The 24,439-nt window shown below is 36.0% G+C and overlaps 1 protein-coding gene across 1 annotated transcript; it reads right to left on the reverse strand.

Moving 5' to 3' along the window:
- Positions 1–591: 591 nt before the first annotated feature.
- MUC6 (mucin 6, oligomeric mucus/gel-forming) lies at positions 592–23,897 on the reverse strand. The gene is made up of 29 exons (XM_032444896.1): positions 23,870–23,897; positions 22,646–22,886; positions 22,043–22,169; positions 21,194–21,281; positions 20,231–20,340; positions 18,470–18,677; positions 17,621–17,743; positions 16,926–17,046; positions 15,904–16,042; positions 15,642–15,746; positions 15,250–15,322; positions 14,835–14,972; positions 14,028–14,189; positions 13,615–13,709; positions 12,850–12,982; positions 12,078–12,327; positions 10,928–10,980; positions 10,720–10,829; positions 9,794–9,945; positions 8,874–9,015; positions 8,321–8,431; positions 7,051–7,236; positions 6,648–6,887; positions 5,328–5,484; positions 4,405–4,545; positions 3,812–3,874; positions 2,497–2,685; positions 1,130–1,321; positions 592–632 (listed from the first exon to the last, which is right to left on the reverse strand). Exons 1-29 carry the CDS (start codon positions 23,895–23,897, stop codon positions 592–594), a joined length of 3,918 nt encoding a protein of 1,305 aa, XP_032300787.1.
- Between the last annotated feature and the right edge of the window lie 542 nt (positions 23,898–24,439).

Genomic DNA, 24,439 nt, shown 5'->3' on the forward strand with positions numbered 1-24,439 from the left:
CAGACAAGTCTGCAGGGTGATAAAGCCCTGTGCCCCAGTCAAACACCTGAAGCAGGGAGAAGGATCTAATTAGGGGCTATGTAACTGCCTGAGTTTGAATCCCATGGCAAGAGCAATAGGAACAGAAAATGAATATCAAAAGTGAAATCTGTGAAACGTGACACTTAGAAGAGAAGGGTGGGAGCCTGAAGGAGCAAGCAGCAGCATGGATCAGGGCAAAAGGGAGCCTTACCTGGATGTGATGGTCTCAGCCGTGTTGAAGATGGAGATGAGGGGGAAGAAACAGATACAGCTGAAGTGGCAGGTAAAGAGCTGGGGCTTGGAGATAATCTTGTCAGTGGAACTTCTGGACTGCTGGCCTCTGTGGAGACAGAGGTCTTGGAGATGCTGCTGGCCAGTGTCACAGGGGTGGTCTTCTGTGTGATGAGATGTGGTGTAATGTGTGCTGTGGTTGGTCTTTCATGGGTTACAGCTACTGGGAGGAAGGCACAAATCAATTGAAGGTGGTAGGACAAGAAAGAAAGGTGGAGGGAATACAAAGATCCTAGGTAGAAGATGTGGGAAGAGGCTCTCCAGTTTTGTGCATCTCCCTTAAAGGCACTCCAAGCTGGGCATGGACATCCCAAGAAAAACTAGGTAAGTGAAACAGAATCACAGGCCAATTACAGATCTCAGATCACTCTTAGACTTCTCCCTGTGTGCTGTCCCAGCCTCTGGTGTCAGTTGCTAATCTAGGTATACAGCCATAGAAGAAGCTGTTACAGTTGACATACAGAGCACTTGACATCCCAGAGTGTCATTTCATTCATGATAGACAGGACTTATGTTTTTTTGGAGAAGTTGTCTAAGGAGAATGAACATCTGTATTTTTGCAGGTCTTTGAAAACTCACTTCAAAGCACAGAGATATTTTGCCTTCTACTTCCTTGGAGGAAGTGAATGGGTAAAGAAAGGCCTCTGAGAGAAATGTTTAAGATCTTATTCAGATATCCAGTGCTCGCTGCAATGGCAGGACAATGCAGTTTTCATTTTTATTACAATTCTTCAGTCATCATTTTCCTTTCTCACTAATATGCAATTTTAAGACATCTAGTAAGAATGACCGTTTTTGTTAATTCTTTTACACTTACCTACAGTTGTTAGTTCAGGCTTGCTGAAAGTTGCAATCTGGGATGTAGTATAAGGTACTGAGATGGTTGTCGTTTCTTTTTTGACAGTAGTCTCTAAGAGTGGTGTGGTGAACTTTATTTGTTCCGTCTCTGAAGAAGCGGTTGCTGAGGCAGTAGGTGTAGATTCTGGTTCAGTGAAGATGGTTCTTTTCGCTGAGGTAGTTATGGAAGGTGTAGTTACAGTTGAGGTCATGCTTGGCATAGTAAAAATTGATGTTGTATGTTCTTTTGGAGTAAAGGCAAGGAATATCATGTGAGTAATCAATTTTTGTAATAATTAAAATAGACAAAACATGAAAAAGCAACCCATGTTCACAAGACCTAGTTTTTGCCCTGCATCTTTTTAATGTTTTGTGTGTTTTTGTATGGATTTATGTTCTCATAATGTAGACTGCACCCTTTCCTACCTGTATTTGTTTTCTCTTAGCTCATATCTTTCTTTTTTTCTCATTTTGTATATATTTTTTTCTATTATTTCTTACAATTTTCTATAGCCATTCTTCATACAATATTTTTAAAAGTTAGCTTTGTCACTTATTAGCAAAAGCCTCTATGGGCTTTGCCGAAATAACAATTTAATTGGATAACCTTATATTCTGAATTAGCCTTCCATAATAATCTGTATTACAAAGCTAAATAACATCATACTGTAGGACCTTCCTTGTCCCAGTTCTTGTTCTGTGAAGTGGGATCTCTTTTTACCTTTTTATTTATTTATTTATTTTTTTGATAGCCTGGGCCCAGGATGGCTTTTTGTTGGAATACATGTTGGTGGAATGCTGCATGCCATTATGAGTATCCACAAATCATATAATCAGAAAGAAATTTGTGCTGGAGAAGCCATTCTGCTGAGAGCAGGATCCTAGAATAGTAGCCACTGCACTCATACCTCTGAGATTTTGCCTTGAAGCCTGCTTACATTATTATTATTCGGATTTTTTGAGACTGGGTGCTATTTGAACATGACTGTGTTACTGAACTAGCTGTGTAATGGAGGCTGAAACTGAGTTAATAAATCCAATTGCAGCTGAACTGGCTCACTGCTCAATTCTAATCTTCTCAGATGAGTCACACAAGTTATTTGAGTTGCATTTCTAACCAGACATCTATATCCTTTCTCTTTCTCTTTCCACACACTTTCCATCCATAATTCTGAATGTTTCTGGTTTACAAACTGCTGTCTGGAAGCCTGCTTTACCTACTTTCAAATTTGCAGTCTTGCTTGGATATTGAGGTAGCTTGTAATGCCTTCCTAGTGGAATGATAGTTCAACTGTATGTAGAATGTGTTTGATTTATTTTGTTTTAGACAGTAATACAATAACTTACCAGTTGTTGACTTTATTGTGACAAGAGATGATGATGATGATGAAGTTCTTGGGACTGTTATTTTTGAGGTTACAGTTGGTTTTGTGGTCTCAGTTGGTACAATAGATGCAAAATAAACACTTGGAGATGTTGGCTGGGAAGCTGTGGGTATTGTGACTGCAGTAGAGATTGTTTCTTTAGGCTGCATTGCTGTTACTAAGAGGAAAAAAGTCAAAATCAGGATAAGAAATAATTATTCATAATCTATTAAAATATTCCTATATAAATCAAAACTTATTTATAGAATGAAAAACTACTACCAATAGTAACAACTGAAAATAGCTCCTGCCTCAATTTCAAATAAAATACTTAAGAAAATTCATTGATCTATTCTTTTATTGCTATTTGCAGTGAATATGTTGAATAGGAATTCTTGCAGAAGCTTTATTCAGAAAACTACCACTGTACCTTTTCCCCAATAACTCTTACACATTCAGAATTGGTGATGCCATTCTATCAAGCAAAGAGGATACTTCTTATCTCAGAAACACAGATTAGGACATACATCAGTGTGTAAGTACTTGTTCAATCAACTGCTTAAACTAACCTGTTGAAGGTGAAGAAATTTCAGGTGTAGTACTAATGCTTTCATCTCCTGTGACATAAAAGTAGAACAGGTCAGATTTTTAGTTGGAAGCACATTAAGAATATTCCAAATAAGACAAATTTCAGAGTGGAAGAACAATCAAGTCTTTTCAAAGGATTATGCTAATGAGTGTGATGATCCTGAAAATGCTTGTTACTATGTATTTCAGTGGTAAGCTTAAGGGCACTTCACTTTGCAGGGATAATGGAAATGGTGTGGGTTGTTGTTTTTTTTGTGTATATGAAGTCACCAGCTGATACTCTGGTTTCACGAGTAACAATTCTGTTAAATGAAATAAACAACTGTAATTGAGGGCTTTTTGTTTTTGTTTTTTTTTTTAAAATTCTAGATCTTCATGGAAGTCCAAATTCTGCAGCTGGAGTCTGTCTACAACATTATTTACTATGAAAGGCTTTCAGAGTAAGACAGCGCATGATAAGAAATCTTAAAATAATTTTTAAAACCCACAGAACTAAAAGAGAATTTCTAAGTTAAGTCTACTAGTTTTACATAGTAACAGTACAACAATATGATTATGTTCAAGAGAAGTTATACAGGGATGAACACTAATCATTAACTGTAACTAGGGAAAGTGTCTTCTAAGTAACTAGGGAAAATATCTTCTTTGTCAACATTCGAGGGTTTTAGCTACTATAAAGAAAGAGGATGAGCATACAGGGCTTTACTTACCACATGGCATGCACTTTTCTTTCTCATAGTCAAAATATTCATCATGAGAGCAGTTGTAACAGCCTGAAGAAAAGGAAAGATAGATTCGTTTTACATTTCTCAGAGAACAGTGTTCAGCCTATGCTATGTATAATCTAAAATCTTAAATTTATCTTATTAGGAAATTGTATTGATTGTAACTCCTTACATTCAGGTAAGCATCTCCAATGTAATCCTCAGAAGGAACTGTGCATGTAGTAAATTTGGGGGGGTTCTCCAATTATATTTGTTTGTCTAATAGGAACAACATTGTTCTCTTCACACCTTTTCTTACCTAAGTAGAGGTAATTTTAATTCAGCACCAGTCAGAGGATTTTATCTTCATGATAACCTGAGTTCAATATAAAGCCAGGTGTAGTACAGGTACTGAACAGATTGTGCATTTAAAGCATAAGCTTTACCTTAAAGAGGTAAGGTAAAGAAAGCAAAACTGCTTTAAAGGTAACATCAATGAAAACACTACTAACTGTTATATGGTTGAGGGAGGAAAAAAAAAACACCATGGAAAATAATTATATTACTGCTTTGTGGTTTGAAATAGTACAGCTTATTACCTTCAATATTCATGTATTTGTAGTATTGATTTGGACAATTACAAGGCCTGTAATGCCAGGTGCAGTTGATACTGGAGCCATAGGAATAAGCATCCCCACTTCCTGTTTTTCCGTGAGAATTGTAATACTCACAATAGACAGCTGGAAATGGCAAAACCAGGAGAAAGGTCAGAATTTTGCAGAGAGAGAACATTGTTTTCAGAGGACTAAAGGGAGGACAAAATTTATCAGCAGCTTGACTTAAAAAAACAAACAAACAAACAAACAAAAAAAAACAAAAAAAACCTGTCACTGGAATTTTCAGTATTTCACAAAAATTGACATCAGCTTTAGTGATGTAAGTCAGTTTCTTTTTTTGTGAATTAATTGTGCAGGAATTTCCATAATTTTAATGCATAATACAGTGAATACTGAAAAGAAACCATGAAAGATTATAACTTCAGCATTGATGTATAACACCCTCACTTTCTCTTCTCATCTACGTATGGTGTCTGGAACACACTGTTATTTTCCTGTTTCGCAGTGTTCTAGCCAAGACAGCTGTCTTTATTCCCTTGACATTCACATAGAAGATGAGTTAATCACAGCCAAACCCAATAGTTTTTTACAATTTTATATTTTTTCTGCTTACAAACTGACTGTTCATTGTACATTGACAGCAGGAAAAATAAAATGCCTTCTGTTGTTACTTCATTTTCTCTCTCATCATTCTATGGTACAAACAGACATAATATTGTTTGTTTAGCACAAAGGAAAAGTATGGAGTTCAAAACTGAGGTGACTGAAGTAACTTATTTGTCCATAAAGAAAATAGAATGTAGAATGTGCATATATAAGCAATTTCTTGTGTTGCTATATTAATGTACTGCCATTAACAATGATTGTCTTTTAAACTGCTTTAAAGGAATCTTAAAGAAACATACGGCAAAACTCAGGAGTCCTCCAGTCGATGCAGATACCCTTATCTAGACATGCCATTGCATATACTGCAATGGCATCACACATGCATTCACAGTCACCTCCAATGTCACAACCACATGAGTCTCGGACACAGGCCTCATAATAGGGCATACGATTCACCTGTATTGGAAAATCAAGTAATTAATTTTCTTGTATTCTTTACTGCCTGTTTTTTCACAGGTCCCTGTTAATACATGAGGAAGTCAAGAGAATCCATTGCACTGAAGTGAGAGTAACTACTATTTCCACTGAACGCTTGTCAAAACAATCTCACTTCAAAGAACTAGAACTCTCCTTAACAAGAATGTAGATATTTTCCTACTAACAACAGAAGCTGATGAGGTTTTCCCAGGTATGTATGTTTATATATTAAGCATATATTTAATCAGTTAAAAAAGAAAACAAAAAAAAAAGTCCACAAAAATCCACATCCTTCAGGCAGAAGTGCCTAAAGTTCACCAGCTGTACAATTTCCATGGCTATGCATGACCACTGCAGTATTAGCCATGTTTATTGCTTGTGGTCATTTCCTAAAAATGCAGGTTTTTCTTCAGAAAACCTGGTTCTAATAAATCTCATGATATATAAGTGTATGGGAAATTGATAATCACAGCCTGAACCTTTGATTAATCAGCTGAGGCAAGTATTGGGTCAGCTGTGGGAGCACAGGTGAGAGTAATTTAGCAGTGCTCCCAGAAGGGGTGGAGCTTGACTCTAGAGACCTCATTTAAGGACTGACCACCACTAAGGCAGTATCTCTCGGAGATCACTCCTTAGCGGAGATTGCTTCAGTGGTTCCCTGTGGACCGAAGTCTTCCATTGGGTGAGTTTTTCCTGTAAATAACCTTTTGGATATTTACCACCACCATCTTTTCATTATTGTTACCATGCAATAAGTCACAGTGCATGGCTTATGAGGTTTGATACGTGACTTAAGAAAACAGCCTCAGGGAACTGGGGTTGTTTGGTCTGGAGAAAAGGCAGCTGAGGGGAGAAATCATTACTCTCTACAACTATGTAGGAGGAAGTTGCAGTGAGGAGGGTGTCAATTTTTCTTCTTCAAGTTAAAAGTGATAGGATGTGAGAAAATGATCTCAGGTTGAGTCTGGTGAGGATTAGCTTAGATATCAGGAAGAATTTCTTCATGGAGAGGGTAGTCAAGCATTGGAACAGGCTGTCCAGGGAAGTAGTAAGGTAAGAGAAAATCAAGTGCTGGAGTGTGAGTGTTTTGTGAAAATGCAGATTATACCTATAAGTAAAGAGAAGGTCTTATTAATTCTTACCTTATTGTGACAGGCAGAAAAGACTTGACTGTTGATGATGGAACATGTCTTTTCTGCCCAAGCTTTACGATAAGGGTTCTTGCTACAGGGGTCCACTACAAAGTACACATCCCCACAGAGAGGATTCTCTTTCCAAGAATTCACAAATTCCAGTTCATTTGATGCCACATATTTGCTTCGGGTTTCAAAGTCATCTTTCATATTACCATTATAGTTTCCACACAAACCACAGATAGTTTCCTGGATAAAATGAAAGCACTGTCAGTTGATTACGACTACATGCATTCACTTTTAGTAATTGCTAGTAATCTTTGCTATCATACAGAGCTGAGACAACTGTCATTAAACTAGCAGGTCAATGTGAATTGAAGTATTGTTCTCTGAAGAAGTTATTCTGCAATACCTGTGTTTCCCTGGAGATCTTAATGAAGAAGTTCATGTGCTTATTCCATACAAGGGTCATGTTATATTTTCCTGGGATAATGATATCAAACATCAGGTGGAGGGCATTCTTTCTCACATTATACCTCACTTGAAGATTATTCCCAGAAATAGAGAAGGTTTCATCTCGCAGTATAATAGTCAAGTTCTGGAAGAAAAGTTGTGTATAAGTTATAAATTATTAAGTTTCAGTATTTTTCTTTTGACTTTCCACAAATCATTGTTGCAGATCAGATACTGTACTGCTGTAGACAGTCTCATTTTTTACATCTGCCAGAAACTTTGGAATAACTTACTGTCAGCAGCGATGAAGATCTTAAAAGGTAAAAGATTATCCTTGGGTTGTCATCCTACCTTAAAATGATTGGGTTTTATTTATGTTGGATTTTTATTTATTTATTTATCTATATGCAAATCTTCATAGGAAATATTTTAAAATACATTGTTTTAGTCTCACTGTTAGGTATACTAGAACTCGGATCACATCTTATGCATATATTACAGCCAGCCATCTGCAGCAAGCAGAGTAGAGGGGGTCTCTCTTTGTGTTTTCTTAGATAAGAGTTGCAGAGAAAGACAATGTATCACTTGGGCTCTTCTTTTCTACTCTCAGGCGTGGGCTCTTCTTTTCTACTCTCACGTGTACTTTGTTAGAATGGAGGTTATGTTTTTTGTGTTTCAGTGTCTAGAGAATTAGTAGAAAGATTTGTATGGAGTATGCACTTAGGAATCTAGATTCTAAGAACAGCACTGATGAGCTAAAACTGACAATATACAGTAATGTTGCAAATGTGTTACTGCTTGCAGTGACTGTTCATTGGGGTAAAACCTCAGCTGTCCATAAACTTCTCTCTGATTATAATGAAAGATTCTAAGGTGAGAAGATAATACTGTGCATTAGTGTTCAAGTATAGCTGAGAACTGCGAAACTTAACTAATTTTGGAAGCTGTCAGACAGCAGTGGAAATAAGGATAACTGCTCACTGCTGCAGTTTCACAGTTGTATGTCACATAGTAAGATAGCAGAGATCTGGATATATTTGTCAAACACTATATGGATATAATTGTCACAACACTATGGATATAATTGTCAAACACTACCCAGACTAAGAGAAATTTGGTGTAATTTTGTAGATTGTCCATGATAAGAATTCCTCACTTTTACTGTTCCTCTGCTGCTTTCTTGACTTAAATGGCTACTCAGTTGAGTAATAGTAAAATGAATATCTTACCCCAAGGTAAATGCTGATGGATCTAGAGCACGTAACACCTGATTTCCCACAAATTACATTCTCAGTAACGATTTTAAATGATGAAAGAGGCCTATTAACATTGCAGCCATCCTAAAAAAATAAAAACACATGCAGATAGATGTAATAGACTCTCTTCTGTTCCTTGTAGAACCCACATATCTGTAATCAGAAGGAAATAAAGCTACTACTGAATCACAGTTATTTCATTGTTTTGGGAGGTAACAGTGACAAACTGACATCACTTCACTGAAAGACACAGTTGACTGGTACAGAAGATGTACCAATCAATGACTTTAAATGTTATTTAATTTAAAATTAGTTACACATACATTAAAAATTTCATTTTGAGAACTAAATGCTTTTTATTTTAGAATTGTAAATAATAGAGAATAAACACACTTTTTGTATTTAATAAGATTCAAAGTGCTCTACTTGGTATAGATGCATCCCAGGATATTTTTGTCAGCCACTTAAAACAAGGTATTTCTTGATACTGAGACACAGCCAAAAGCATCAGTAAGATGCAGATTACCATAGCTAATATGTATTCACAGTTGCCATCAAACACAAAACGCTGTCCATCAAAAGTGGTGATATGGCCTTCTCCATAAAGATTACATGTTGAGGAACATCTTGATTTCTGAACACATTTCCATTTGCCTTTTCTACAAGTGCTGAGAGTGAAAAGAGAAACCATAATTAGATTCCAAAGAAATACCACCTTATTTCTTTTTACATGCATACATATTTATAGATATGTCATTCATTTAATAGCCTGGTGTACATTGTGGCCAAGTCACATTTAATGTAAGAACCATAAATAAAAGTTACAGATTGCTAAGAAAATTAATTTATGATGAAGAAGATATGTTAAGACTCTTTTCCTTTCTTTTCCACTGAAGAAAGAATATAAGCTCATTTATTTCAGTTGCTGATGAGAACAGACATCTCAGTTATGTGTGCTTTGGGTGCTGGTGACTTTAATACTACATTAAAAAACAGAAATTGAACAAAGTACTTCGAGAATGCAGCTAAAGAAATGCAAGTAATCTTTCTGGGAGGCTGTTTTTATCTACAGAAAGGAAAGAAGACTGCCCTCATCTTTATTTAGGTGGAGATTATAATTTTTGACCTGATGCAGTTTACAGTTAAAGTCCCTAATGGATGCCCTTATTCCCTGAATGTAGAGGTGACATAAATATCCCTTAAACTCATATGGCTGACTAGTAGATCAGGACTCTTTTGCTTGTACTTATTTATTGTCAGAATCATGTATACAAACATACTAGCAAATATTTTGCTTCTCTTTACCACCTCTATGCTTTGTCACTGTATTCCTTCTGTTCAACTTTCAGCTTTTGCCACTTCCTACTTCCTTGTCAGATAAGTGTTATATAGCTGCACGGATTAGTGAAAATGAGGTTCAGCAGTGAAAAATGGTTTGACTCTTACCAGATTTCACATTCAGTTTGGATCTGTTCACCTTTTCCATATGAAAGGCCTCCATATTCACAAGGACACTCCTCAGCTGGTACACACCTGCCATCAAGATTTTCATATAGCCCATCAGCACAAACACAGCCTGATTCACATTTAGTAGGAATCTGGTAAAGACCAACGGATTAACAAAATTAAAAGGGACGTAAAATGCATTTTTATCTTGTGCTTGACTCACATAAAGGATGAATCTATACTCAGTCCTATCTTTTATTTGATTTCAATGTTATGATTATTCCATATGCTAATATACTAATAAATTTAACTGCTTTCACTGAAGTTACAAGATATACCTATTGTGTGAGAAACTAAATGTATTCGAAAACTCTCAGAAATGTCTATTATTGCTTACAGTTTTCAGACAGAGTACAAACTAAGCTTCTTTACTATCAGTGTAGCCTATGACATTACAGTTTGTATGGGAAATTGATAATCACAGCCTGAACCTTTAATTAATCAGCTGGGGCAAGTGTTGGGTCAGCTGTGGGAGCACAGGTGAGAGTAATTGAGCTGTGCTCCCAGAAGGGGTGGAGCTTGACTCCATCTCCTCTAGACCTCATTTAAGGACTGACCACCACACAGGCAGCATCTCTTAGAGATCACTCCTTGGTGGAGATTGCCACAGCGGTTCCCTGTGGACTGAAGGCTTCCATTGGGTGAGTTTTTCCTGTAAATAACCTTTTGGATATTTACCACCACCATCTTTTCATTATTGCCACCATACACCGTTCTTTCAATCAATCTGTTTCTTTAATATAAAAGGAAATGAAAACTCCATAAAGATAGATCCTCTCATTTCACTAGTAGAAACTGATTTCTGCCTAAGATTCTCAAGTTCTTCCTCTTGTAGAGTATTAATATTACAGGACTGTGTAACTTACACATTCAATTCCAGTAGCCAGCATCTGACAAGTAGGGGCACATGTAGCTCCATACTTGTTTTCCAAGCTGTCAGAACATGATATATATTTCTTTGGAGCTCTGCAGCTTTCTATGAGAAAGGAACAAAAACAAACATGGGAGATTCTGAAGTAACAATTTTATAGAGGAAAATAATGTATTTCAAAGTAAGCCATATCAGACTCATACCTGCAGGATTTTGAAGTTTGCCAGTGCAGCTTAGCCTCCCATTAACACAATAGCTAGAGAGAAAAAACAAAACAAAACAACAACAAAAAAAAAAGTGAAAAAAAAAAAGGTATTTTGATATAATTATCTCCTAACAAATAGTTTTAGATTTTCAGCAAAATTACTTCCTGTTTTTTCATCATTGGAAGTGCTTCCTTTGTGTTACTTGCTTCTAAGTGGAATGTGACTCAACTTGCCTCTCTTTACTATCGGTAGTATACAGAAACATTTGTTTTGAAAGTGAAGGTTAAGTAATCTTGGTGTTTGTATGCAACTATGCAGACAAGGTTAGCAAAATTTCCTACTATCTTCAGCTAGGAATAATAAGATTTTACATATTATTTTCTGGGTTTTTTTTTTCCTTAAAGTTTTCAAGCTTAAGGTTAGTCAGATGTTTTCTGTTTAAGAATTTTTGTACTTTAGGAAGTGGCAAAAAGATCTTAAACACTCATGTGCCACTAAAAGTAATGGAGACTGTACTGGTTTTTGCAGGGATGGAGTTAATTTTCTTCATAGCAGTTATACGGTGAAATATTTTGGATTTGTGATCAAAATTGCATTGATAAACAAATGTTTTAGCTATTGTTGAATAATCTCAAAGCTTCATTTTCTTCTCATGCCGCCCCACCGGCAAGTAGGTTGGAGATGCATAAGAAGTTGGAAGGAGACACAGCTGGGGTATCTGACCTCAAAAGCACATCCCACACCACATTACATTGTGCTCAGCAATAAATCTGGGAGAAAGAAGGAAAAGGGTAGACATTTGCAGTTATGTCACTCATCTTCCCAAGTAATCAGAGAAAGCCCTGCTTTCCTGGAAATCGCTACATATCTGTCTGCTGAGAAGCAGTAAATTTTGCTTTTGCTGACCTCTTTGCTTATTAACTAAGTTTTTTTTTACATAATAAAAACAAGGAAAGTTATTAAACTGTCTTTATACTGACTCATCAATTTTCTTGCTTTTGCCCTTCTGCCTTCCTCATCCTGCTAAGGATGAATGAGTGAGTGGCTGTGCAATGCTCAGCTCCCTGCTGTGGTTAACCCACAACAGAGACACTTGAAGACACTTCTTCATTTCATATTTGTTCATCTTTAAATCTGATACACGTACCAGGTTATCCCACCAGTCATTGTTGATTGATCAGGTAAGATGAACTTCCTATCTTCAAAATAGCAGGGACAATGAGATTTACGAACGCATTCATTCTTGTGGTTTAGATATGTTCCTCTAGGACAATGGCAGCCTTCAATTGGGATGTCAGTTGGATGACATTCTAGGGTTGGGTTGGAGAGTGACAAGCAGGTCCTTTCACATGCCTGAGTGTTGTAGCTGAATGTTTGATTTCCAGTACAAGTAATAGCTGTAAAACAAGAGGAAAGTGTATGTTGAACTCCATTTCCTTGTCTTTTTCCCTGTGAGTGATAACTGGGCTCACAGTAATGTGCTGCATCTATTCTGTCAATAACTTCAATACTTAAGCCTAGCTATTGCTTTTTTTTTTTTTTTTTTTTTTTTTTGAGGAGGCAGAGCTGTAGTAAACAATATTTCAGAGCAGATCTTAATATGGCTGCTTGGAAGTTTTTGAAGGTTATATGTAATCTTATTGCCTCTTTTATATGTTGGAATGAAATAATGCAGGGGGAAACTTTGCAGAAATGTTTTTACACAATTCTGAAAGCCATCGGTTCATGTGAATGTGGCTTTTATACCTTCTAGTTGGTCTTCTTGAGTAATAAGTAGTTATTTTCTAATGGCTAATGTATTTTAAAATGTTGTCTCATTCTCAGTTTTTGTCACAGGTCAAGCAAACCTGGGCACGTTCTAGTGGATCTGTATGTGTGCAATAACCTGATGGCAGAAATACATTGGTTGAGTTACTTACTGCAATTGTCCATACTGTTTCTCCAGTTCTCAAGGATTAAACCCATTGAACTGCATATTCGCGCATATGATCCCAGAGCAGAGCAAATATAAGGAAAGGTCTCTTCATAATTACAGGCTTGGTAGACGCACCTCTGAAACCCAACACAAGGGAACTGTTCTGTTACTGCGAGAAGGCATTTGGAAGTACTAAATGTGATAACAGTACTGAGGTAAGTCAAGCAAAATACATAGTTCTGCATAACTAAAACAGATCAAAATGATCAGACTAATTGTCTGATAGAAATGAGTAAAATATGCTTAGTACATAAACGATTTAGTTTATTTGATTTTTTATTTTCATAATGTTTCATGGAGACTGGCAAATACAATGAATCCAATTACGCAGCAGGGAAAACCAGTACTTTCATAGTTAAAATTTCTGAAAAGGAAAATAAGCAAAAGTATTTTCACATTTTTAGAATTATAAAAAAATCTGAATTGGATGGGACCCATATGGTTCATGGAGTCCACCTCCTGGCTCTGCATAAGACCACCCCAAAGTCAAATGATACATCTGAGTGTGTGGTTCATGGAATTCTAGGGACAGGAATAGCAGCATAGGGCCAAATAGATATCCAATACAGTGGAGGTTTATTTAAGTAGAACATGCTTGTTTCTTAGCTTCTATGCATTGCATTGATGCAGATGAGTGGCATACTATATATGAGATCAGTATGGTCCATCTTTGTACTTGCTCTGTATTCCATCTATCTTAATTTCCTACCTTGTAGAAAGGAGTGGGGTTCACCACAGCATGGCATTTCTCAAACGCTGTACCCTTCTTTGTTAGAATGGAGCAATGAGTCTCTGCAGATATTTCTAAGTAAAACAAAGTCATGGATATAAAGTACCAGTGCGTGTTAGAAGGAGGAGAGATTTTGCCCTGCAAATTATGGAATTAGAGGCTTGGAAGGGATCTCAGAGGCTTGTCTAGGTTATAACCCTGCCAAAGAAACACCAGAAATGCTTATGTTAGCATTGACTAATGCCTGACTATTGCTGAAATATCTTCTTGATGATTGAATTTGTGATTTGCAATCATCTCGGTCTGTGGTTCTCCCAGATACTCTTTGGACTTATAGAAGTGTCAAATGAAGCTAGCTGCAGAGATGAGTTACAACAAGACCATCTACTTACTGTTCAGCTGACTCAAAGCACAAGGGTCAGTCTCTCTCTCCATAGCAGGAAGGCAATTTCCTGCCCTCCAGGAATCTACAAATAGGGAAGCTGTTCCTTCAGTGATATCCATGCTAGTCATGAAGTCATCTGTGGTGTCTCCATTGTAATTACCACACAAACCTAAGAATATCAGAAATGAGTGTGAAAACAGAAAAAAAAAAAAAAAAAAAAGGTACACAATAGTCTGTTTCATTCTTTTACAGTAGTGAGAAAATTGTGTTAAAAGTTCCAGATGGAGTGTCAGTGAAGATTAATAGGTCAAATAGCCTGAGAATCACCTCCTCTCTCAGAGGTGACTTGCTAGCTATGTTCTTTTGATGCGGCTTAGGATACAAGTGGCTTTCTGGACTGCAAGCACACACTGTTGGCTCATGTTGAGCTCTTCATCCAGCAGTAGTACTACCAAGTCCTTCTCTGCAGGACTGCTCTCAAATCATTTGTCATTCAGTCTATACTGATCTTTGAGATTGCTTTGACCCTGATGCAGGACCTTGCATTTGGCTTTGTTCAACTTCATGAGATTCACATGTGCCCAATTCTAAACAACTATATTGTATTTCACATGAAAAAAAATGCCTTCAAATTCCACTGATGATTTTTAATGTTATTACAGAAAAGAAATTCTAATCTGTTTTCCAGTGCAGCTATTTTTGTTTTTCTTTGGTGAATCCAGATGAAAAAGTTTATTCCTTGCAGGATAAGTGCTAAGGTTTCAAAATTACACTCTCTGAATTGTCTCCTTTTCATTGGAACTAGATTTCTTACCTAGGGTTCTGCCTTGGAACTGTGAACTGACTTTAACGTAGGCCTGGAACACAGGGGATGTTTGAACAATGAGTTCCAGTCCAAACTCTGTATGCATTTGAATGAACATCGAGGATTGTCTGAAAATAGTGATGTCTCCTAAAAGAAGAAGATTTAAAAACAGAGATATTCAAGCATAGGAATACTGTTTAAGTAGTGATTTTAATGTATATATAAATGTTCAAGCATTCTGTCTACACATCTTTTCCTTCTACATTCATGTTTCCACAGAGGGACAGATGCACTGGAAAAGATTATAATTTTCTTAGAGAAGTTGATTGTTACTATCAGTAGCAAGATTAAAGATGTTAGGTTGCAGGATGTAATACAGGTATTTAATATAATTCAGATTGTGCATACGTTCTCCTTTCTTTACCTGATTTGTAAGGTAGCCGCTTAAGTTCATCATCATCAGTAAGGAGTTCATTCTGAGAAATCACAATTTTGTCCTGTATGAAAAAGACACAATCCAAAGTAAACATTTGACTGGTAGTACATATACTTTCTTAAATTTAAGTAACTGTATTCTCAGTGACCTATATAACAGGAAAATATTGATTCAAGCTTTTTCTTACGTTTCTTCAGTTTTCACTTCAAAAATACTTCTTCACAGCACTCCTAATTACATAAGTTGATAAGACAACAAAGATCTCTACTGTGTGTAGTATAGTATCTATTCCCCATGATTTTTCTGCTCAGACTTAAAATATTTGTTTTGCTAGACTGATTAATGCAAAGCTGGATATAACCTGTGGAGGGATTACTTACCTTTGTGGACAGGTAAATTATAGCACTAAGCGATGTCTCAGAATTAGAATAACCAGTCTTTTCATAAATAGCCATTAGGGTTCCATTGTGTGGCAGGCTAGAACTCTGGAGGAAAATAATGCAAAGGTATGTCTGTTAGAATAAAAATTATTTGTGAAATAAATGTTTGTCATTGGAAGACCTCTGCTTGTGTTCTAAGGGAAACTGAAGACAGATATATATCCATCTGATATTTTTGTGGTTCTAGATTTCAGGAAATTACCTTCATAAGAATGTAAGTGCAAACTCCATGAAACCTGTATGATCTAGAATCAAATGTGGTAACAAAGGAGCCTCCTTCTAGTGAGCATCTTCCAGGGCAGGGCAACTCTTTGCAGTTCCATTGACCCATTGTACACTTACTGAAGAAAACAAGAAATTCTGTGTAAGATAATTCTCATTCTAAATGATTATTTATCAGCAAAGATGATTTGATCCTCCCATCTGGAAGTTTTTCTGCAGCTGATCAATTTGGTAAATTGGTTAGTATACCTGATGTAGCATACATAACATTTATTTCTACTGTTCTGAAACTTCTGCATCTTCATTCTAAAATGTCAGCTACTTATTAGTCATGGAAAATATCACTTTTGTCACTATTTGCCTCATAATTTCATGATTTGACTTTGTGTTTGCATGAGCTGAAGTTGTTCCTCTTGAAGTCGCTGAACTCTTCTATGGATTGTCATAATCTCTGCTCAACACATTATCTACAAAATGTGAGTTCATTGTTACAGTTCTGAGAACTGTTTGTGTTATTTGTTGTCAATTTTATTAATTAGAATGATGACAGCAAGAGAATTAAAACCATACAATTTTGATGCATTTAAGATAATTTCAGTACTTAAATATTGCCTTATGTAGTTATTTTCTGTTACAGAATTCAAACATGGTTTTCAGGACTGATTTGGTAATTCAGTCTGCTGAGACTGCCAGAAAGAAATTGTAAATATTTTTTTAATGCTAATTTTACCTCCATTTTACAAGAAAATGTTAAAAAAACAAACAAAAAAAAACAGTTATTGATTTGATTTTGATCTAAAAGAGCATTTGTATTTCTACCTGACATGATTTAAGAAATAAGACATGCATGTGTGAATTTAATTAAAAATATATTGTTTTTTAAAATTCAAATAATGTGACCCCAGAGACGATATGACACACTTTGAGTTGCCCTCAGGACAGTTAGGCTGAATTGTCAACTTACTTGGTAAGTATGCTCTCCATCTTCTAAATGCTACTCACCAAGTTCTACACGCTGCTTTCATTGTATCACCAGGAGCATATGTTTCCCCATTCAGTGTACATGGGCACTGTTCAAGGTGAACACACGTGCGATTCTTTGAGATGTCATCAAGAACAGTTCCTGCCAGAGAAGACAAAAATCAGAAGTACATTTTAGTATATTTACTTAGCATTAATAAATTACATGCCTTCCAAAACCAGATGTCATCAAGAAAGGCTCCTGAAAAGATAAAAATGGTGGATGAGAATGTTCTTTTCATTACAGTTTTTTTAAGCATGTTAGCTTAAATTACTATTAAGGAGTTTTACAGAGTTCTTCAAATATTGCAGAACTTCTCAGAGGTATACTGCCTTTTGCTGGTGCTCTGAAAGGATAGATGCCTGTTTAGAAAAGGAAAATAATTAAATCTGACTCTACTTACATTATAATACAGAAATATAAGAAAGCAGTTTATAATTATCCCATCACAAACTGTAGTATTGTGAAGAAAATGCTTTCTCAACTACCTTCTAGCAAATAGGAACCAAGGCTCTTTAGTGATAGTGACTGTTTAAGAGAAATGACAGTTCTAGCTGCACGATGCCCTCAAATGGACCTCTCTTTCATTGTGTAAGAATACTACTCCATGTGACTTGATCTGCACTAAAAGTATTTATATGGATCATTAAGGATATGAAGAAAACAGAGATGATACCTTCTGGACAAAAGCAACCATAGGTACAGTGACTGGAACAGCTGTACTCAGGGTTGGAGCAGGTTTTAATACATGGAGAACCACATTCCTCGTAGATTTGATTAGCAGAACATTTGCCCACAGCTGCAACAACCAGAAGTTCAAAGTGTTAAGGTTTTCAAAGTGAAAACAAAAGAATCTCTTATCTACAACAGGGGATGGAGAAGATGTGAAAACTAGCATTAATAGTCTCTTATCATGCCTCAGTACTCAGTATGAAAATGCTATGATTTGGAGAAGAGCCGGCTATTGTTCCACTGTGAGTATTAAGAATTAATATATGGTTCTCTGAATGTATATTGTGCCTTACTAATATTTATATATTCCTCAGGGCATTTTGTAGGCACTGATTCTTCTGAAGAATTCAAATCAATTGAAAACCAACCAAAAATAAAATGGGTTAACAATTTAGGTAAGAGGGGTAGTATTGGAGAAGAAGAAGAAAAATTACTTTAGAAAGAAGTGCAAATTAAAAGATTTGGTATAGTAGTAGAAATTAGAAGAAAAAGCTTTAAGTACGTATGAGGAAAGAATGAAAAAATCTCATCAGTAAATAGAAAAAGAGCGTTGCCAGTATATGTGAATATCAACAGAAGAATACAGCACAAGAGATGGGGGTAGGGTGAAAAGATATAAGGCCTTGAAACTAAAAAAGGGATTTCACTACTTTTATGCTAGTATCTAATTGGTAGCCAGTCTCAAAGATTTTTTTCAAGTTAATTTATCTTTTGTATGAGAAAAAGATGTTCTCATCAAAGCAATTTATTTTTATCAATTTACTACCCATGGTTGGGATTAAATGCAGCTTACAGCAGAAGTTTTCAGTCCTCCAGTTGAACACCACTTGATGGGACATAGCACATTGCCTTGAATACTCTGACAGTGTAGAGCAAGTACAGTTCTTTTGTCCTGGCTCACTGCAGTCTTGCATGTCAAGCTGACAACGAGTGACAAACCCATCCTTTGGAACACTGCAGGTTGGTGACACCAGGTTAAGCAGCTGAGAGCAGATCACAGCCTAAATTAAAAAAGGAAACAAATGATTCTAGTACTATATTCCCCATCTCAAAACCAGAAAAGGAAATCTCTGCTATTTATGATTTTCTTGCTGGATTTTTTCTTTTCCCTAGTTTAGTAACAGCCGTGGAATTATTTCCATGTCTTCAGAAGTTGAGCAGTAGCCATTATTTTGGTGCCATGAATCTCCCTATGAATGGCTGAGAACATCACAGAGAGAGAATATGTTGTCTCAGGGTGATACATTAGTGATCGGGATGTGCTCCTGGACAAATATCACTATGTGGAGATATCAACATGCGTTCCCCTTTGTGCATGCTTTTAATATTGAATTTTGCCTAATGAAGTATAACGTAGCAAAGAGAAAGTAAAAAGCTTAAACCTTCCATCTGACAGAAATTCTCTACCAGATTAAACTAATAATAATAACATAAATATATATGTGGGTTTGTTTTTTTTTTTAATGTGAATACAAGTAATATTTACAAGTCTCTTTTTCACAAACTTATCTTCCCCACACAACCCACAGAAATGCCTCTTCACTGTGGAAATTATGATTTGAGTTTTCCTGGTGAAACAAGATCATTCTAAGAATGATTTAATTCCTACACCTGCAGATTCTAAGAAATAGAAGCTCTTTAGTTATTTGCTGCTACCAAGTGCCTGCCTTTGGTCAACCATCTAAATATGGATGCATCATGTTTCAGGTACATTTATTTTCTTTTTGTTTAGGACTGGAAGTGATAGCAACAGATAGCGGTTGACTATTGTGAATGCTGTTATCCAGCAATATACTATAAGTTTTTCTGAACGTCTTCAGGTTTGTACAGCTTACAATTTCAGCTGTTAGTTGTTTCACACTAAGCTAATTAAAGCTCCATGAAATTCCTGTGATGACCTTAATCAGTTTTCAGAAGGCTGTGAGATAACTACTGGTAGATTTATATGAATCATACAAATCCTGATTCAAAATGTATTTTGAATTTGTATTTTTCAAAATGAATTTTCTATAGAATCACAAGGTTGGAAAGGACCTACAAGATCTTCTAGTCCAAATGTACTCCCTTTACCATACCAACAGAAAACCCCTGAACCATATCTCCTAGGTCCCTATCCAGACGCTTCTTGAACACTGCCAGGGTTGGTGACTCCACCACCTCCCTGGGCAGGCCATTCCAGTGCCTGACCACTCTCTGAGAGAAAAGGTTCCTTCTTATGTCCAGTATAAACCTCATCTGATAAAACTTGTGGCCATTTCCTTGAATCCTGTTTGTTGCCTGGCAGAAGAGGCCAAGCCTCTCCTCATCACAACCTCCCTTCAGGAAGTTGTAGGGTGCAATGAGGTCTCCCCTGAGCCTCCTCTTCTCTAGGCTAAACAATCCCAGCAGTCTTGTTGCAAATAACACCTCTTTCTTGTATCATGCTATACAACTTTTAAAATTAATTATTTTCTTGAAAGTGGATATTATGAAATTATGGCCTCTTTGTTGGTAGTTTCTACTTTGTCTATCCCTATTAAAAATCTCACTGCAGAAAATCCAAGATCTTTCTTACATATTTTTTGTGAGGAATGGTAGGAATTGTTATCTCCTCAGACAGGCAGATCTCTGATGGATCATCCATTTTTTGCAATGCAGCAAACTTGTATGTATCCAGTAATTTACCTGTAAATTGAAGGGTTATAATTTGTCAGGAAAAAGCCCATGGATTCATTTAATTGTTGCTGTGATGAAGTAAAATTCAGATTCTGATCTTTGACTATAAAAAGTTGCTATTAATATTATTTTCCTGATAACAGCTGGTTATTTTGCACTCTGCCTGTACCCTATTCAATAAAACTTAGTTTTACAACTGTGATTTTCTCTTGATTATCAGATTAGCAGTGTGCTCCTGAAGGTAATTTCCTATCATTGCTACCTAGCGCAATTTGGTTTGCATTGAGGACTGGCCTTTGCCTACAGAATTGCTACCAGGTAAAAAAACACTAGAGGATGTGCTCTTGGTCTGTGGGCAATGAGCTCCAGCTGCTCATAAATACCAGTCCAACAGACCAGGTTAGAGTGAGTATGAAGGGCACTCCCTCAGTCACAGGGCTGACGTAAAATCCTCAGCTTCAACGAGTTTTTTCCAAAGTTTCATCCTTATTGGATGAACTACTTAATAATATTCTTGCCCACTTTGTTCTTTTTATTACAGTCTCGTTCTTATTTCTGTCTAATGTAGTCATTTCACTCATTGTTTCTTGCAATGAACCTTGATGGTTATGTGAGTCAGGTGAGAAAACATGATTCTTACTCCTTGTTTCTAAACATCTCTTGTTTGAGTTGAGAACCTCTAACATTATTGCCACAGCAAATAATTGTGCATAGCATAATTGTATGACAGACAGGTTTGTTGGTGATTCATAGGAGTGCTCTTCTCAACGGAGTGAGCAGTCACATCAAGTAAAGAATTAAAAGACTGCCTTGACTTAGTTTGATTTGATCTCCTTCCATGTGATCTACCATTAGATCTTACCTTCACTCACAAAGTCATTTAGTTCATAGCCATCATAATTTCCACACATTCCACAGGTCTTCCCCATGTACTTTTTTTCAGTCAAAACCTAAAATCAAAGGAAATATAAAAATGAATTGCCCTAATTAAAATTATCTATGCAGTACTACTTTCTCAAACAAATTCAGTTCAAGAATCCAGTTAAAGGAGATACTTCTCACTAATATCATTGACTTGAGTGGATGAAGAGTTCTGAAATCAGTAACTTCCTTTCCTTATCAGCATGCAGTGAGTGCTGTGACTTTTTATTTATTCAGTGAAAACCAAGATTCTAAGAGATCTGCAGTTAACTGAGTGAGGCTATTACTTTAAGGAGCTGGAGATAAATGGAAAAGATACTGTTTCCTTCTGTAACTTCGTTGACAAAGCATGTATTTCAGGATTGTTATCTTAAGAAATACAATGTTATGAGAAGAAAATATACTTTCAGAGAAAAGTTATTTATTTATTGCTTTAGATAGCAAGATGATAATATTGCTTCTGATTACAATCAACAAATTATTCTGAAAATCTTAAATCAAAGAAAATATTTGGACTGTATGTAAAATATAGCATGTGCTGGAATATAATGTATTTTATATTTTTCTCCTGGAATAGCCTCAGGTTAGCACAGAATCCGTGAAAACATCAATAGATCTCAACATCTGTTGCTTCAGATAACAAATGCTGGAATTTAAAGAAATAAGTAGGTATAAAATAAATACCGAAATAGTAAGCACATCCAAGAAGCACCAATTCTATATAAAAACTGTCAGTCCTGTAAGTCAGTGAGAATATTTTTTTTTGCTTCATGAGAACATTTTTACTAACCATGAGGTAGTCCTCATTGTTCCACATGACAACTAGTTCCATCTCCATCAGCTTGGCAACAAGGCGGACACTACGCCCATAAGGTGCTATCTGTATTCCATTGCTGGCATAAGGCAGCTTGATGACACTGTAATGTGGGAGAAGACAAACTGAGCTTCTCTTATCACTGTTATGTGGGTATTCACTGTCTTTTTTCTAGACATAATATAAATTGCAATCTTAGTGCTTGTAGCAACACAAAATAGATCTTTTTCTTCTTTGTAATTGTAATATTTTGAGATGCATTAACATTTGGAAATCAATATCAGCTGCTTCATAGAAATACCACCAAGATACAATTACATGTATTATGTTATTGATACTATTTGTGTAGGAATCTGTATCTTCACTTGGTTTGTTTTTTAGAGCATAGATTTACATTTAAAAATGCAATACTTTGGATTCTAAAGAGTGTGAATGCTTGATAAGAAGAAATAGGAGTAGTCTGGATGTGTTAACTTCTATGATTTGTTAATTCGCTTTTGACACAATGTAGGCTACTTTGTTGAAACTGCATCTTGCTTTTTTTAACATATTTTTTTTCTTTTCATCTCAGAATCTTACCCGACACTCCTGACAGAAATGCTGTCTTTCTCAACAATGATGACAGAAGGACCCAGTTCAATAATGATCCTTGCAATCTTTTTGTCCAGCCCACGGCGGAACTGAATGTTGAAGTCTGGACTGGATTCATCACATACAGTTGCAAAGATATAGTTGCAAGTCCCAGTGAAGTCATACTGATATTTATCAAAAGTAGAAAAATGTCCTCCGCCCCAGGTAGAACAGGAATCCTTGCTCAAAACTGTAAATGAGAAAAACATATTTTGGCCTGCTTGCAGTGCCTTTGATCATTCTCACTGCTATTTCAAACACAGACTGAAGAAAAATCTGACAAGGTTCTAATTAATTAATCATGTGAACAACATTCTAGAGTAGTTTTTGTAGCCTTAAAATTTTACCTCTACTCAGGAATTCAAACAACAGTTGGAGTAAGAACAAAAATCTTTTATTTACTGTAAGCAAGAGAGCTTCTTTTCTTCCTTTTAACTTTGGGAAACACCCCTGCATCTCCTTGGGTAATTTCAATGTTAACTACCTTTTCCCAATCTATTCAATCTGTTTGTAAAGGTAACAACTTGCTGCTGTAGAGATACCTTAGCATCCCAGACAGAACATTTAGAGGGCTATCTATGCCTGTCTAATTATCAAGAATTCACTGCACAGTCAGATCATTAGATATCCAAAGACAGTCTTCAAACTCCACTTTTAAGTCCCCACTTTTTTAGTTCTGTGTTTGTGTGACAAAGTTCAAGCCAACATTGTAAATGTAGGGAATGTTTTAATCGCTTATTTTTAACAATCACTTTTTGACTGAAAGGACAGATAGTAGGAGGTTTAAGTGAATCATAAAAAGAGATACAACTCCAGCATTTGATGTTACAGACATTTCTATACCTACTTAGAGCATTTGAACAGTCCCTCTGAAGCTGATAAAACTACTGAAGTAAGTAAAGTCAACATTCTTCTAAATCTATTTCCAGACTGACTTAGTTGCTTGTCATTGTTCTGTAATTTTTTTTTAATGCAGTTTTACAAAGCTCAGTATTTAGACTGTATCTTAGAAGCAGAAACCATCAGATAAGTTTAGCAATGTCTACCTGCAATTTATATTCATTGTTCTAAAGCTGAAACATTTTCACTCTTTAAGAGCAATGTAATGTTTTGAGGGTACTGTTGTTTTTATTCAGGTCATGTAGAAAAAACTGTTTTCCAATGAGCTGTTACCTGTTGACACAAAGTACTCCTCTTCCATACTTCTGGGCTGTCCAGAACGTCTAACTGGAAAATAGGAATCGGCTAATTGTTATCGTGGATCCTTCATGTCCAAACCTAGCTGGTTCAGTGTTGTGCATAACAGATATGACCAGAAAACCCCAGCTTTTTCAGAGCATGCCAGGGAATGATTATGGTCAGAGTGCAATAGATGTCCATTTCTATAAATACAGAGTGCCTTCAGAATGTAGTTTATTTGTTTTTATTTAAATCTTACTTAAAAATTAAAAAAAAAAAATTAAAAAAAGTAACAAGTGGGAGTATGAATAATTCAGGATAACTTAAAATCCAATGATGGATATTTGTCTTTTGAGTACAATTCTTAATTAAGTGATGTGTATGGGCTTTCTTTTAATTGCTGTGTATCTATGCCCTACAATTCCTCTTGTTTTAAGAGCTGACAAAACACAGAGATGAGTCACTGAATTCTTCTCATGGGCTGCATTTAACTACTTTTCCCTTTAACATAAACTAATAAAGCTTTTCATGTAGCCTTTCCATGCTTAAGCTAAAGAGAATATG

Source organism: Coturnix japonica, chromosome 5, assembly GCF_001577835.2.
Source record: "Coturnix japonica isolate 7356 chromosome 5, Coturnix japonica 2.1, whole genome shotgun sequence".
NCBI lineage: Eukaryota > Metazoa > Chordata > Aves > Galliformes > Phasianidae > Coturnix > Coturnix japonica.